The sequence below is a fragment of the Suncus etruscus genome, chromosome 2 (genome assembly GCF_024139225.1).
Source record: "Suncus etruscus isolate mSunEtr1 chromosome 2, mSunEtr1.pri.cur, whole genome shotgun sequence".
In the NCBI taxonomy this organism is placed as follows: Eukaryota; Metazoa; Chordata; class Mammalia; order Eulipotyphla; family Soricidae; genus Suncus; species Suncus etruscus.
This window is the reverse complement of record NC_064849.1, coordinates 90652411-90667081: the sequence shown is the minus strand read 5'-3', so window position 1 is coordinate 90667081 and position 14671 is coordinate 90652411. Positions and strand designations below refer to the sequence as shown.

General features: G+C 43.4%; 1 protein-coding gene across 1 annotated transcript in view; it reads right to left on the bottom strand.

The window, feature by feature from the left end:
• SEMA5A (semaphorin 5A) overlaps positions 1 to 14671 on the bottom strand; it is a 450728-nt gene that overhangs the window by 89025 nt on the left and 347032 nt on the right. The window contains exon 11 of the mRNA XM_049767907.1: positions 13071 to 13275. Coding sequence (XP_049623864.1) covers positions 13071 to 13275 — 205 coding nt within the window. The remainder of the gene's footprint in view (positions 1 to 13070; positions 13276 to 14671) is intronic.

Sequence of the window (14671 nt, the reverse complement as noted above, 5' to 3'; positions counted from 1 at the left end):
GTATCTTTCCTGAGCGCTTCTCTAACCCCTGAGTTTAAATCTAAGTCTCATCATTCTGTAAAGAGAGAGATTCAACCTTCTAGATGGAAATTACTTGCGTTGGATTTATTGTGTCTAAATGACAAAACCACCACCCAGTTGGCAAAGCTGGCAGTCCTTCTCTGTCAGCCCTCTGGGCAGGAAATCAGAGTCTAAATTACCTTCTCACCCCCGGGGGCCACATATATCCTGTGTCTGTTCCCATTACTGTGAGTTGGGATGGTTGAGAAAAATCTATGCTAAGCACTTTTATTTTGTGCAACATTAATTTACAAGAGGAAAATGGAGCTGGTTACTCCATGGAATAGAAAAGTCAAGTCCTCATTTTTCTAAGCTGCTACATTTTACCATTGTAAAGGTCTGAATTTCAAATGCTTTCATCAGACCTGACCTGATCCATTCCTGGGACATCAAAGACAACCTCTAAAAAACAAGTGCAGAGACAGGAATGCAGAGCGACAGTACAGAGTCAGAAGTACGCCCTGAGCATCATCAAGTGTGACCCCCAAACAACACAACTCCCTCAAAAAAGAAGAAAACCAACAAAGAAAAAGGAGTTACCAGGTCTAAGACAAGTACTCAGGGAGTGAGCAGGGACTGAGCATATTGATAAGTTCAAATGCTTCAATGTCTGGTCTCCCACCTGTGGGTTGGCAGGAAGGTGGGGGACTGTGGAAAGAAAGGGTTGGGGTGGAGGGGTCAGATATGGACTGTGTAACCTACAGAACAGCAGAGCCTGTGAGAAAAGCACTCAATAGATGAAGAATAGAAGGGAATTGGGACAGGCTGCAGAGATCAGCTGGACCTGGGAGGCCAAGTAGACATTGGAAGAGAGAGAAGAAAATGTAGGTAGGAAGAAGGAAGGAGGGAGCAGAGAAAAGCATAAAGATAAGGGATGAAGGCTTAGATCCAGGCTAGGTTGATGGCTCTTAGAAGGAACAACTTGGATAGAGCTCAGATTGGGCTAATAGTGGCTAACAGACCAGTTTGCATATGTTTATACAGCACCATAGGATGGACCAAGTGGACTAATGAAAAAACATGTTGAACAATCTGGAATGATATAGCAGATTGGAAGATGCCAATACCCCAAGAATCAGCTTCTTCCAATTCCCAATTCGTGGGCCATCAGGAGGTACAAATATATCATAACTTGGATCTCTTGGGCTCCAGGAATCAGATTTCTACAGCTGGACTGGTGGCATAGCACCAATTTCACACAGGGTGAGACTTGCATTCTAAGGGCCAGGCAGGACATCGACAGACTGATTTTCCATAGTTGTTGTGAATGGGAATCTCTACTCTAGACAAAGTTTTCTGCAAGTACTTCAGGAGGCATGCACAGAAATGCAGCCTGCCAGGAAACCTGCCCAGAAAACTGTTGGGGACAGTCCACATGCCAACCAGCATGCACTCCATAATTCAGGCAAGTGCTGAAACACTGTACAATAGTGACAATGATCAACACCTGCATCAACACAGAGGTGTCACACAGGAAAAATATTAAGGAATAAAATTAGGAAAAGGCAAGTTTCAAAAAAAAAAACTTAAATATTTTCAAAATTATATGAAATTAAGCCAGAGCTACTTGGGCTACAAAATATAGTAAGATTTTGTTTGTTTGTTTGTTTGTTTTGGCCAAACCCAGTGATGCTCAGGGGTAACTCCTGGCTATGTGCTCAGAAATCGCTCCTGGCTTGGAGGACCAGATGGGACACTGGGAGGGATCTAACCTTATTCTGTCCCAGGTTAGCCCCATGCAAGGCAAACACCTTACTACTTACAGGAACACTGCTCTGGCCCCAGGATTTTTATTTTTTAAGTAGAGAATAAAGGAAACATTCTGATTTATGGATATAGCAACATACAGAAAAGATCCTCCAGCCCTCTTGGCATAATCAGTTGGACTAAACTAGAGAGAAAGCTACAGCAGTGTGAAGCTGTTACTATCTGGAATCAGAACATTCACTTAAGGCAATTTTATGTGTGTGTTCGTTAATTACAGAAGAAAAGTTCTTAAGAATGCAAAATTAGTCAGTAGAATACAGTGCTTATCATTCTTTGATATGGGTGGGGGGGATCTCCTAAGCAATATTCTGACATCTTGGCCAGATGGTTCCATTCAAGGGGTCAGAGATGCAAACACTGTAGGCCCAGCAGTGCTGAGGTGGTTGGGTAAAAGAGGAGGCCCGTTCAGTGCTCAGGGGCATGCACTATGGGGAATTTAATTTAGGACCTTGAGCATGCAAAGGTCTGTGCTTCCATCAGCCTTTGATGCTAGTTCCCCAATCCCTAGAACACAAGTCTTCACCTAAAATTCTCTTCTTAGGTAGACAGGTACATAGACCACTAAGATACACGTCCCCACCTGTATCTCACTCACAAAGACACTCTTGATATAAACCCATTTTATTTTACTTGAAAAATTCTTCTATATTCTCAGTTTACAAAGTTACAAGAACATAATGCATTTTTCTATAAAAAAGATATCAGAGTTTGTAAGCACGGTGTTTAAATAAAGATATAAAAATCAGAAAGGATATAAAAGCATGACAATCCGCAACCAGATGTATAGCTATATACATGTCTAGCTATATACAAGAAGGATTATATGCTTCCATTGCCTAATAATCTTGTGGGGACTTAAGTGACATGGTTTTTTTTTATGTTTTACAAGTGTCTGCTTTAAGCTTTGATTGCACTGAATCCACTTTAAAGACATCAAGATTGGAGGGGGGAATCCCCTACTTTTTGCTGGCCCCAGTACTCAATAAAGACATCTAATACTTTGCCTCTCTAATATCCTGTTTTGCTGGTGGCTTGACATCATTAATCCATTGGGGAACTGGTCTTTTTCCCCCATATTATTAAATCCCACATCCATGATCTGCATTCACCCATAAAGAGCAAAGCCAAGAAACTTTAGCATTTGCTCTGTAAGAAGAATCCCAGAATCTCACCTCCAGCAAGCTCACCCTGTGGTCAGGGGGGTTGCAGGTTTAAACTTCTGATGATTAATGCTGAGGCTAATTGTGCATCTGCCAGTTAGACCATCAACTTCATAAGAATCAGCCACCAGGTGTTCCTGTGACACGCTGATGATCGCCAAGCTGGAAGTAGGTCTGACCCACATAGGGACACAATGCAAACTCTGGGGAAGGGCGCTGGCATCATTTGGGATGGCAGCATATCTCCAGCAGAGGATCTAAAGTCTTGGAAAACTTGGAATTCCCTGGAGTCATACTAAGAAGGTGAGATGGCCACTACCTGTTCCTCAATTTTCCCTTCCCATGATGTCTGCAAGCCCACCCAGCCCCTAATTCAGAGGATGTTCAGTGTAGTCTCATTTCTAATTGCAGGGTCACAGAATGCAAGGCTCCTGGTGGAATTTGAGTCCAGCATTAATCCAGCTCCAGGCTTATATTTTCTGAACCAAAGGAGGGAAGCCTTTGTGAGCAAAGTTTCTTATCCCTTCTCTCAACTCCAGTTTAATTCTTCAAGGAATATCAATTGTATGTTTAATCAGTTTAATTATATGCGGTTGGAGCATAGACATAGACTAAAAATAGCCAGCAAGTAAAGTGGACCTTTGAAAGGCTTATTTTCATCTCCAAATGCCTGCAAAATATTTGAAAATGACCAACAAAATAGTAGAATAGTAATGCTTTGGTAGGTTTCAGAAATCCACCCAGCAAGGTCATTATTCAGTTGGTCAGAAAGTTAATTAATTTCCGTTGAAAGCTTTTAAATGTTAAAACAAAGCCAGAAGCAGAGGCGTTTTCTTTTCTTCTCTCTCTTTTTCCTAAAAGGATAAATTAGTGTAAAGACAGACTACAGGGCAGGGGCAGGGAGTCGGGATATGGCTGGAAAAACAAATGGTCAGAAAGCCCACATTTCCATCCACTCATCCATTCTGGGCCAAGGATTGGGGGAAGGGGGAGGAATGCTTGTTTTTTCATGCTGATTATTCCTTAGTCTAAAAAGGGCTGAGGACACAGCCTACTCACGGTCTTCACCTTAGGATGCTGCTCAGGTCAGACATCCCAGATCCATCCAAAAAGCTGAAGAGACAAAGTCATATTTTCAGCTTCTCCAAGGAAAATGCTTTTTTTCCCCTTATCCCTGTCCAAGGACAATTCTACATAAAGACCAAACAAGTTCTAATTGAGGAAGCACAGGAGAGCCTGCTATGCCTGTGAAGGGGATAGGAGATTAAGATCCTATGGACAATGCAATGAGGGCTTAGGCCTTTTATTGAAAAAGGCTAATGAGAGGGGATCGATGTTTGGCATCAGACCAATACTACTGCTCCATGCCCAGGACAAGTTTGCTTGCAGACTTGGTGCCTGCTGGCCGGAGAGGTCCTTGTTCTTTTGCCATGATGGTCCGGGTGTGCTTGTACCTCTGGTCTAATGTAGGAGGGGACTATGGCAGTAGAAAGGTCCCTCCATCTTTCTGTCCAACTGTCTTGCAACCAGATACCTCATCCCTCTTCCTTGGACTCTATGTGTGAATCACTCACACATTTTCTTCCTAAGCTTTAATGCTAAGAAAGTTGGAATCTGAGTAATAGCACAGTGGTAGAGTGTTTGCCTTGTACATGGACGATCCAGGACAAACCTGGGTTCAATCCCCAGCATCCAATATGGTCCCCAAGCCTGCCAGGAGTAAGTTTTGAGTGTAGAGCCAGGAGTAACACAGTTCCAGGGAAGCTTCTATTATCAATAATTATTAATGTCATTATTTATGAAAGTTCATCTCTTCCTGGAGAGCATGTCAAGATCTTTCTGCCTACTGAGTGCCCTGCTACTGACTTGAAAGTTGAATTCCCCAAAGATCAGGGTTTCAAGTCTTCAAGTGTCTGTCCATCATCACTACTGGCCAGGGTTGATGTACAAGTTTGCAAGGATGATGATGGAAGGTGCACTGACAAGAGAATACAAAAGGAGACATGAAAGAGACTCCACAGAACCAGGACAGATGTGGTCCCACACTGAACCACCAGGATTCCAGACAACCTGGCCCCTTTGCAAAGCCCCAATACCAGGTGCTGGATGACAGAGGACATCATTACATGACATTTCACTCTGAGCACAACTTTCACTGCAAGGGAAAAGAGACCACAGTGTTGCTGGCTAGCTGAGTAGAAACTGCATTTCCACCAGCAAAAAGCCAATTAGCTAACAAGTCCTAGAAGGATCCAATTATCCCCAATTTTATGGTACTACGAAGAACCTAGTTTCTAATGTAACTACTTTGAGAATGACTGTGCTGAGCTGGCTAATATTAATGTCTCTCTCTCTCTCTCTCTCTCTCTCTCTCTCTCTCTCTCTCTCTCTCTCTCTCTCTCTCTCTCTCTCTCTCTCGCACGCTCGCACGACTCTGAGGCCCAGTAGTGACACAGAGGTGAATGGCGCTCCAAATTCTGTTTCCTGCATTCCCAAAGGAACCTGGAAGCCTTGAGCTGAGCCTTTCTCTGTAACATAATCTCTGTGTCCCTGGAGGTCCTTGACAGCACAGCTATCTACTTCTCAAGAGGTCCTGCAGGAATTGGAGGTCTGAGAAACAGCACCCTCCTGGACAAAGATATAGCTGCCTCTCTACCCATTAGTGAGGCCCAGGATTCTGAAACAGGGGAAGGAGTCACGTGCCAGGATCCGTATAGAAATAGAAAGGGGGGGGGAGGCTTGAGAGCATACTCTTATCTTACATCTGTGCTGTTCTCACTTGGTTGCTGCATTTTGCTCACATGACTCTGGTTACCGGGGGGATTCTCTGTGAACCTCCATATGTCAAGCGCATTTCCATCACAGCTTCCTCTTCAGCATTACCACGTTTTCCAGGACACAGAGTTGTTGGGGGTGGAGGGGCACCAAAGATAATGGAAACTGGCTGTATTCAACCATGAGGGTAGATGGCGCCATCTTCCAGATCAATTTATCAAACTCAGTTTCTATCACAAATGCTCAGCACCACGAGGCAGCTACTGCTGGAAAAGAGCTGCTTTTTCCCTCCATGCCAAGTGTCCCATCATTGCCATTGCTGCTGGTAGCACCAAGAAAATCATTATATTTGCTTTCGACATTCAACATCGGAACTTCAACTTAGAGGAGTTTGGTTTGTTGTTTGCAGGGGTGAGCCCACATGCGAAGCTGGAATGTGGTAGCACCTAAGAGCACAAGGCAGACTGACAACCTTCAGACTGTCCACCACAGGTCCAGGGTGTCCTCCCTGTGTGGCCAGGCCATGACTCTGAAGGTTTGTCACTGCTATCATTGACTGAAATGAGAGGGTGACAGAGACCCTTCCAGTGTCAAGCATATCTAAATATTGATTGAAATAAATTGATCTTATGTGTTTCCATGGAGTGGGTCTAATTCAACAATGAATCAGCCCCTGAGAGAAGGGTGGAGTACTGTCCCTCTAGAGGTCTCTAAAAAAAGTAAAAGAAAAATCTTTCTTTTCCCCTCTTCCCTTCCCTTCCTTCTCCCTTCTGGCAGTACTCGTGGACCATGGGGTGTCAGGGGTCAAACTCATGCCTCCAATTCATATCTGAATATATTCTTCTTCAAGGTTCATGAGTATTTTGCATAAAAATGAATATTTAACAAGTGTTTCTAATAATTGTGGAGTATATGCAGCATGTTTAGCTACAGTCAGTGAGAAGGAGGATGCAGCACATAATTGGATCCTCTGTTACCTAAGGGGACAATGCTCTTCAACTCAACTAGAAAATAGCTCCATATGATCACCCGCAAATTAGGAGGTAAGACTCTCTGTAACCCAATTTTTCAGGTCTTAAAAAAAATCAAAGAAAGACAGAGAGCGAAAAAGCTGGCCAGGAAGAGCCGCCAGAAGGGACCAAAAGGTCAGCAGAAGTCTGAGTCAACGTAGAGCAACTGAAATATTTACTCATTTGCGGCATAAAGTTCATACTAGCTTGTGGCTGGGGAATTTGAATTCAGTTACAAAATTATTCAAATAACATAGAAAAATCAAACCATTCAAGCACTAAGATTACTGTTCCTGTATTTAGCTTTAAAAAGTTGTTTCTATACCACTTTAAGTCATTTTTCATATGACCAATGGCTTTCCACAGTATAATTTTATTTTCACAGGGGGCAACATAAACTAATACTAAAGTACTCATTTTTATTTTTTTGCCGAGTTTGGGATTCTGAGAAAGACCAGAAGCAAACCAGGAATCACTTGACATTTGTCTGAAGGACAGGTGCAGGGTGGAAAGGAAAATTATACCTGGGACTTCCAGGTATAAGTTTGTGAATGGTACATGGGAAAAAAATATCTCACAGTTCAGGAGATTCCAAGAGTAGATTCCAGGTGTCAGCAGGTCCGCCTGATTTTTTCTGTCTCTGGACTTCCTGAGAGTCATCAAGAATCCTAGAGTTTCTTGGTTTGCAACTGTTTTGTTCTGCTCTCAGCCTCCTTGTCAAGGATCTGTCTCAGTGGACTTGTATCTCCTTTTAGAAGGACTCAGTGGATGAGGGAATGCTCTCCTCCCTCTAGGCCTTATCTAATTGCTTCTACCAAGGTCCTTTTCCCCCAATAAGATTCCATTAAGAGATATTGGTGGGGTAGAACTTCAACAACCTTAGGGGTACAATTAAGTCCAAAACAGCAGGGCTCCAGGACTTACTATGCTGCTATCCTTCACTATAATTGTTCCATCATTCAACTAAAAATGGGTATTAAATTGGAACAAATAAACAAACTATATAATATTTACTTGCAGTTGCTAAGAACTACTGGAAATGGGCACATGGAGGCAATTGAAATATACAATTTCCAGAAAGAGGAAGTAAGTGTGGAGTGGCATTAAAAGTCTTTTCAACATAGAATTGCTATGATTTAATCTTTACTCATCTCACTTAGGTGATTGCAAATTGATTATGAATATGTGGGGATAGAAAAATTGGGAAGCACAGAGAGAAAAGAAATAAGGCACTATCTTGCACATTGTCAACCCTGGTTCAATCCCTCAGATCCCCCTAGAGTCCCTGGGTACTGTCAGCAGTGATCCCTGAGTGTAGAGTCAGGAGTAAGCCCTGAGCATAGTCAAGGGTGTAGGCTTCAGTTTCAGCTACCTAATATAAAAAATCAAAGAAAATCACGTAAGGGGAAGATGTATATAGCATGAGAAGAGGGGTTTAAAGACATGACAGGGGGTCAATCGGAAGGAAAAAAGGTCAGAAAGGGACCATAGTTGGGAAATGATTGGGGAATATTACTCTAAGTCCACAGGCAAATGTTTTTCATTTTTGTTTCTTTAAACTCCTTTTGCAAATATTACTGATTCCTGAATTTTTTAATTTTTGGGGGGTCTACTTTTGAACCATACCTCCTAGGGGTTATTCCTGGCTATGCACTCAGGAGTTATTCTTGGCAGGCTTGGGGAACCATAAGGGATTCTGGGGATCAAGTGTGGGTTGACTGCATGCAATGCAACTCCCTACCCGCTGTGCTATCTCTCTAGTTCTCAATTCCTGGATTTTAACAATGAGAGGTCACATGTAATAATTAAAACACACCAAGCGCCATATACGAGTTATATTTGGAGAGAAGGTAGAAATATGACAGTCATGGATGCCTTTCTTCAGGGGACTCCTAACCAATGTAAGAGGTGGAAGATGAAGATGAAGACAAGAGGGATCAGAGAGATAGCACAGTGGTAGGATGTTTGTCTTGCATGTGGCCAATACAGGACGGACCCAGGTTCGACCCCCAGTATCCCATATGGTCTCCTATGCCTACCAGGGGTAATTTCTGAGTGCAGAGCCAAGGGTATCCCCTAAGTGCTGCCAAGTGTGGCCCCCCAAATTAAAGATGAAGACAAGAGTCATGGGGCCACTCTATGAGAAGTCACCCCTAATACCCCTTGGGTTCTGCTCTGAGCCCCAAACAATGCTTGCAGTTCTCGGAATTTTGCTACCTTTCCTTGTACTTTCATTATTTCTTCTCAACAGGAGGATTCTCATCCATCACTCAAATGATGAAAGCCAGAGCAGGGAACCTAATTTCTAACGAGTGATTCAAGCTTGTACATTTCCCAAATAAAAGTCCTTGGCAGTGAAGTTCTTCTCTTTAACTCTTAAAAAGGAACTCGTTAATTTCCCTTAGAAAACACCTCTTTACATTGACCTCAGAGATCTCCAAGAGTCTTGCCTTCTTCCTGCCTTTGTTTTTCCCTACATAAAATGTAATGTTACTATATTGCCTTAGTTCGTATTTCTCTCTAAATTGCACAGGGAGCAGAGAGCCCAGATTATTTTTTGCTACTCAATCTTCTCTCGTGGGTTGGCGGTTAAAATTCTGGTTCTTCCTTCTCAGATAAGGTGGTTGGTTGGCTATTAGCAGGTTTAGTTAGACAGCTTGGCATTCTGGGATATTCTAATGATTTACATTTTTACATTTCAGTTCTTTTCAAGGGAAAAATAAAAGCACAAGCAGGGTCCTGAAAGGCTATCCCTTTAAACGACATTTGATTTTGAATGAAACTTTGCAAAAGAAGGCAACTTCGAAGTGCACTAAGCAGTGCTCGAAGGAAAAATTGAAAACCCTAAAAGTTGGTAAAGGCATGAAATTTGTAATTTTATAGAGAAGCTAAAATTAGAACTAGCAAGTGAGTCTACACAAACTTAAATCCCATCTCGAATTCTTGCTGGGTCAGTCTCAGGCACTGCACCTGGAAGAGAGCCAGCTGTGCCCCAACCCTCTAAGTAACTACAGTGTTTCTGCTAGCAGCTACCTGCTCCCTCCTCCATGAATTCCTGTCCTTTGAGGATAACAACAAAACTTTGGAGTCAGGGAAATAGCAGCCCTACAGCCCCACCTGGGATTTATGAGCAATATCAGTGTCCATAGAATATTATATGATTCAACTGGTAAACAGTCAGCAGAAGAAAATAATTATTTTAGTTTTTAGGCTACACCAGGCATCACTCAAGGGTTTACTCCTGGCACTGCACTCCTGACAGTCTCAGGAGCATATCAAATGACATATCAGATGCCAGGAATCAAACCTGGATCTGTTCCAGGTTGGCCACATGGCAAGGCAAACACTCAGCCACTGTGCTATATCACTCCAGCCCCAGAAAAGAAATTTTGAAGACACATTCAGGGTTGTAAGGTTCATCATATTGGATGAATGGTACATGACATACCATTGTTATAACCAGGTCTGCAAATTCAGAGACAAGATAAAGAGGCTGGTCTAAGGGCAATGCCTTATATTTGACCAACTCCTTCTCCTGACCAAGGATGTGTGAGCTAGAAGTAGAGGGAAGGGCAGAGTCCCCATCAAGACATTACCTAACAAGAATCCTGGGTCCAGAGAAACAGTGTTTGCTTTGAATGCCACCAACCCGGGTTCTTTCCTGAGCAGTGATCTGAGCATTGTAGGTAGGAATCCTGGAGTGCAGAACCAGGAGTCAGCCCTGAGATTGCCAGGTATGGCCCCCAAACTAAACCAAAGCATAAACCAAAATAGAATTCTTGAAAGAAGCTGCATAGAAAATTGTACTGTTTCAACAGCGATAGCTGTAGACTACAGTTTCTTCTCAGATCTATAATTTGTCTAAGTTGGTCTGTTTGTATTTGATGGAGAGTCTGCTCAAACAGATTGTTTGTGATGAAAAAACACTCCAATGTTTGATTCCTGCGGGCATGTTTTCAATAGTGGTAATGCAAGATGCTCATTGCTAAGGATGGAGTGTGAGTTGTTGCCTAATTCAAGCAAAAGTCAGATATTGAAATCAATGGAATTGGGAGATGGGGATTTTTTTTTGTGTTTGTTTTTGTTTTTGGGTCACACTTGGCAGCGCTCAGGGGTTACTCCTGGCTCTATGCTCAGAAATCGCCCCTGGAAGGCACAGGGGACCATATGGGATGCTGGGATTCGAGCCAATGACCTTCTGCATGAAAGGCAAATGTTTTACCTCCATGCTATCTTCCGGCCCCGAGATGGGGATTATTAAAGACAATTAGATCGGGGGCACTCAGACTTCCCTCTCTACCATCTGGAGACAGAGGGAGGAAATGGATCTGGTCATGAGAGCCCCGGACAAAACAGACTCTCCAGCACTTTGATCTGGGTGCTCTGGCATTTTAAGCCATGAGCAGTGTCTGGGGGCCAATGGCTGAACTGACAGACACAACCGAGTCACAGAGTAACATTTTCTTAGAAACCATGATGACCACCAGAGAAGTAAATCTCACTGCCATGGCCTGTCTGCAATGGGTCAAGAGTCTGGGCTGAGACACTTGCCTCTACTTGCCCAGCCCAACTGTGCACACCCTAATCATGCACCTCCCTCCCCCAAATGCCTGATTTCGGAGAAATCAAACTGTCATCTTCTTTGGATCCAATAGACAGTGTGAGAGCAAAGAAGAAAGAGTGTTAGACATATCCCGCTCACTCTTTCCACAATGTGTTAAGGGAACCCTTAGGAGAGAAGAAACAGCATCTTTCTGCACTCCAGTTAGCAGAAGAGGGTGAACTTCTGAGGTTTACATATTCTTGCAGAAGACAATCATACCTCCTTCAGTTCTCCCCTCTGGCCACCGCAACTTCCTCTAGTCCCTAATAGAACATTCTGGAAAGTGACTCTGAAAAACTATTTCTGCCCAACTTTCTCTGACACTGCCTAGATATGCTTTATAGTGGCTTTGTGATCTCTGAAGCTAATCAGCTGGCCAGAAATCTGTCTTCATCTGCCCAATGCACAGCAACAGTGCCCATAACTGAGCACTCCCACAAGCTGGTAATTCCATTAGACTAGGAAGTGCCATTTGGTCAACCCCAGGCTCAGATGTCCCCTCCAGCTGTCATAGCACAAGGTTCCTACTTCCATTGCACAGGTTAATTTTCTCCTCCCTTCTGCTTCCCAAATGCATTACCAAATGTGTCCAGAGAGCAGGGTGCTGACCTTCTGCTCAGTCTCACACTTGTGGGTGCTGAGATGGATCTCTACATGGGCAACAGTTGACTCCCTCGAGGGAACAGAGAACCTAGCAGCTGAAGACCTGAGTATGGGTTCTGAGTGAACACACCCACAAATGCATGGCCACCAGTAATGTTTCAGTTCAATGTCAGCATGCCCAATGCTGAACAAAATCATGTTCAAGGACTTGCTTTTCTCACCCAAGGTTCATTTCTAAGAGCATTTAGGACACCAATAGCTTCCTACAGGTAGAGTTTTGGGCAGAGGAGAACTGGAGGATGTGGCTTCAGTGAGGGAAAAATGAACATCCATAGGCCAGCAAAAACTAGGAGTCCCCTGAGACATGGGGACCCAAGCTGGTTGTACCATATACAGTCATGGAAAATACCCACCAGGGGTAGTTACCATGGAAACAAAGCAGCCTTGGTGCCATTGATGACTGCATGAGGCTGGAAGCTAATGTTTCCACCAATCATACTGATGCCTGAGTGCCACCAACTCCATTCGTAGAAACTGTTCAGGATCAGGTGGTCAGAGCTTGGGTTGAACTACTTGGAACCCTGTAAGCCCATGTGAACATAAGCCTCAATGTCTTCTTTAAAATTCTACTCAGGGACAGAGCAATAGCACAGTAGGTAGGCACTTGCCTTGCAGGTGGCCAACCTGGGTTCAATTTCCAGCATCCCATGTGGCCTCTTGAGCAACATTAGGAGTGATTCCAGAGGGCAAAGACAGAAGCAAGTCCTGAGCATCCTTGTGGTTAAAAATATATATAATTTCACTGTCTTAAATTATCCAAATTTAAGAAGTCATGCCAAATACGTTGATATTATGAGAAGAGTTAAGAAAATAGACATTTATCTATGCACTGAGAATTTTGAGCCACAAAGTGGAAAAACGTGGGTGAAATGATTTTCCACAGAAGAGGCCAGAGGTGAGGGAGCCACGAGGGCTTGATTGTGAGGGAGGAAGAGGGACCCAGAGACAAACACTAGGATGATGTGTTGCTGATGAAAGCAAACATTGCATCTGGAGATGGAAGAAAACCTTACAGAAGATGAAGTGCGCTACCTGTGGCCAAGTAGATGATGTGGACCAGCATGTCCCTGGCCTGAACCACGTCCACAGCCACATGGGAGAAGCGGCTGTTGTCCTCCAGGAAGGCAGGTGTGGGGCTCACGGGCTGCACCACCTCGTGCATCAGGATGAACTTCTGTGCATCCTGCAGGTTCCTTTCTGTCAGATTCACGTAGAGACCCTGGTCCACAGTGCCGCACTGCAGGAAGAATGGACCATTAGTGTACTATTACTGGCTCCTTCAGATATAGCTAATCCCGATTCTCTTAGTCAGTGGAGCCTGAATAAGCCAGAGTGTGATCCTGTGTTCATACTGACTTCCTTCCCTTATTTCCCCAAATTTCCTTCCCAATGCACAGTGGAACTCAACAGATTTAGGGGAACTTCTCTACTCCATCATGAGTGAACTAATTAGACATGTGGAATAGGTCAAGGTGATATCCCTGCTAAGTCCTATGAGCCTCAACCTTCCTTGGCACCTCATTAGTATTGATAAAGCAAAGTGATAGAGGGATATTCACCTGGTAAATCAGGTAACTACACACATGGTAAATGCAACCATCAACTATACCATCCACATTTATTCAATTGCTTGTTTTCCATAAGCAACAGTGGGTATCCATGATGGAAGTAGTAAGCCTAATTAGGACCTAGCATCTTAACACCAGACATGACAGAAACACTATGCTTGTCTCCTGGCATTGTGCTCACGTTCCATTCCAAGCTATAAATAAATTTCAAGCTATAAATAAATGCAAAGATTATTGTGTGCATAGTCTAGGAATCTGAGAAATTGCTGGGCATATTTGCAAGAAAGAGATAAGGAAAGTAAGGGCACCAGGGAAAGAGGAGAGAGTCTAAAGGAAGAAAAGGAGAAAGAAAAAATATTTTCAGGCACAGGACCTATTAAAAGGATGAATTCGGACAACAGGAGGAAAGTCAGGCATGGATATTGCTGATAATTAAATTCCAAGCTGGGAAGTATAGAGGAAGAGACCTGCTGTAGATAGTTTGGGGCAAGGATAAGATCAGAAGAAACCCATGAAAAAGAGTAGAGCTTGCCTGGGGCAGAGCACGACACACGGCTGCCACTTTCACATGTTCTCATTTTTTTCCGACATTTTCAAATCCTGATTCCCATAAGGGTTGATACCGAGCCCTTGATATCAATACGTTTGATGGAAATGAATTTTTCCCTGTCCGTATCATCCAAAATGACCCCTGAGAACATGCCCTCTCTAATATTAGATTTTATGACAGGTTAGAGGGCAAAACATGGAAGATGGAAACTGCTTTAAAAATAGATGATGGTTTTCATAGCACTTCATACTGTCTTATGTTCTGTCAAATTGTAAGCTAGTTGTCAATGAAGAGTAGCTTGGAGTGAAATGAATTTTGAGTCTGATCCAGTGCTGGTAGGATGTCACCCCTGCAGAAACCTGGGGTAGGGGTGAGAGAGAGAGAGAGAGAGAGAGAGAGAGAGAGAGAGAGAGAGAGAGAGAGAGAGACAGAGACAGAGACAGAGAGACAGAGAGAGAGACAGAGACAGAGAGAGACAGAGACAGAGAGACAGAGAGAGACAGAGACAGAGACAA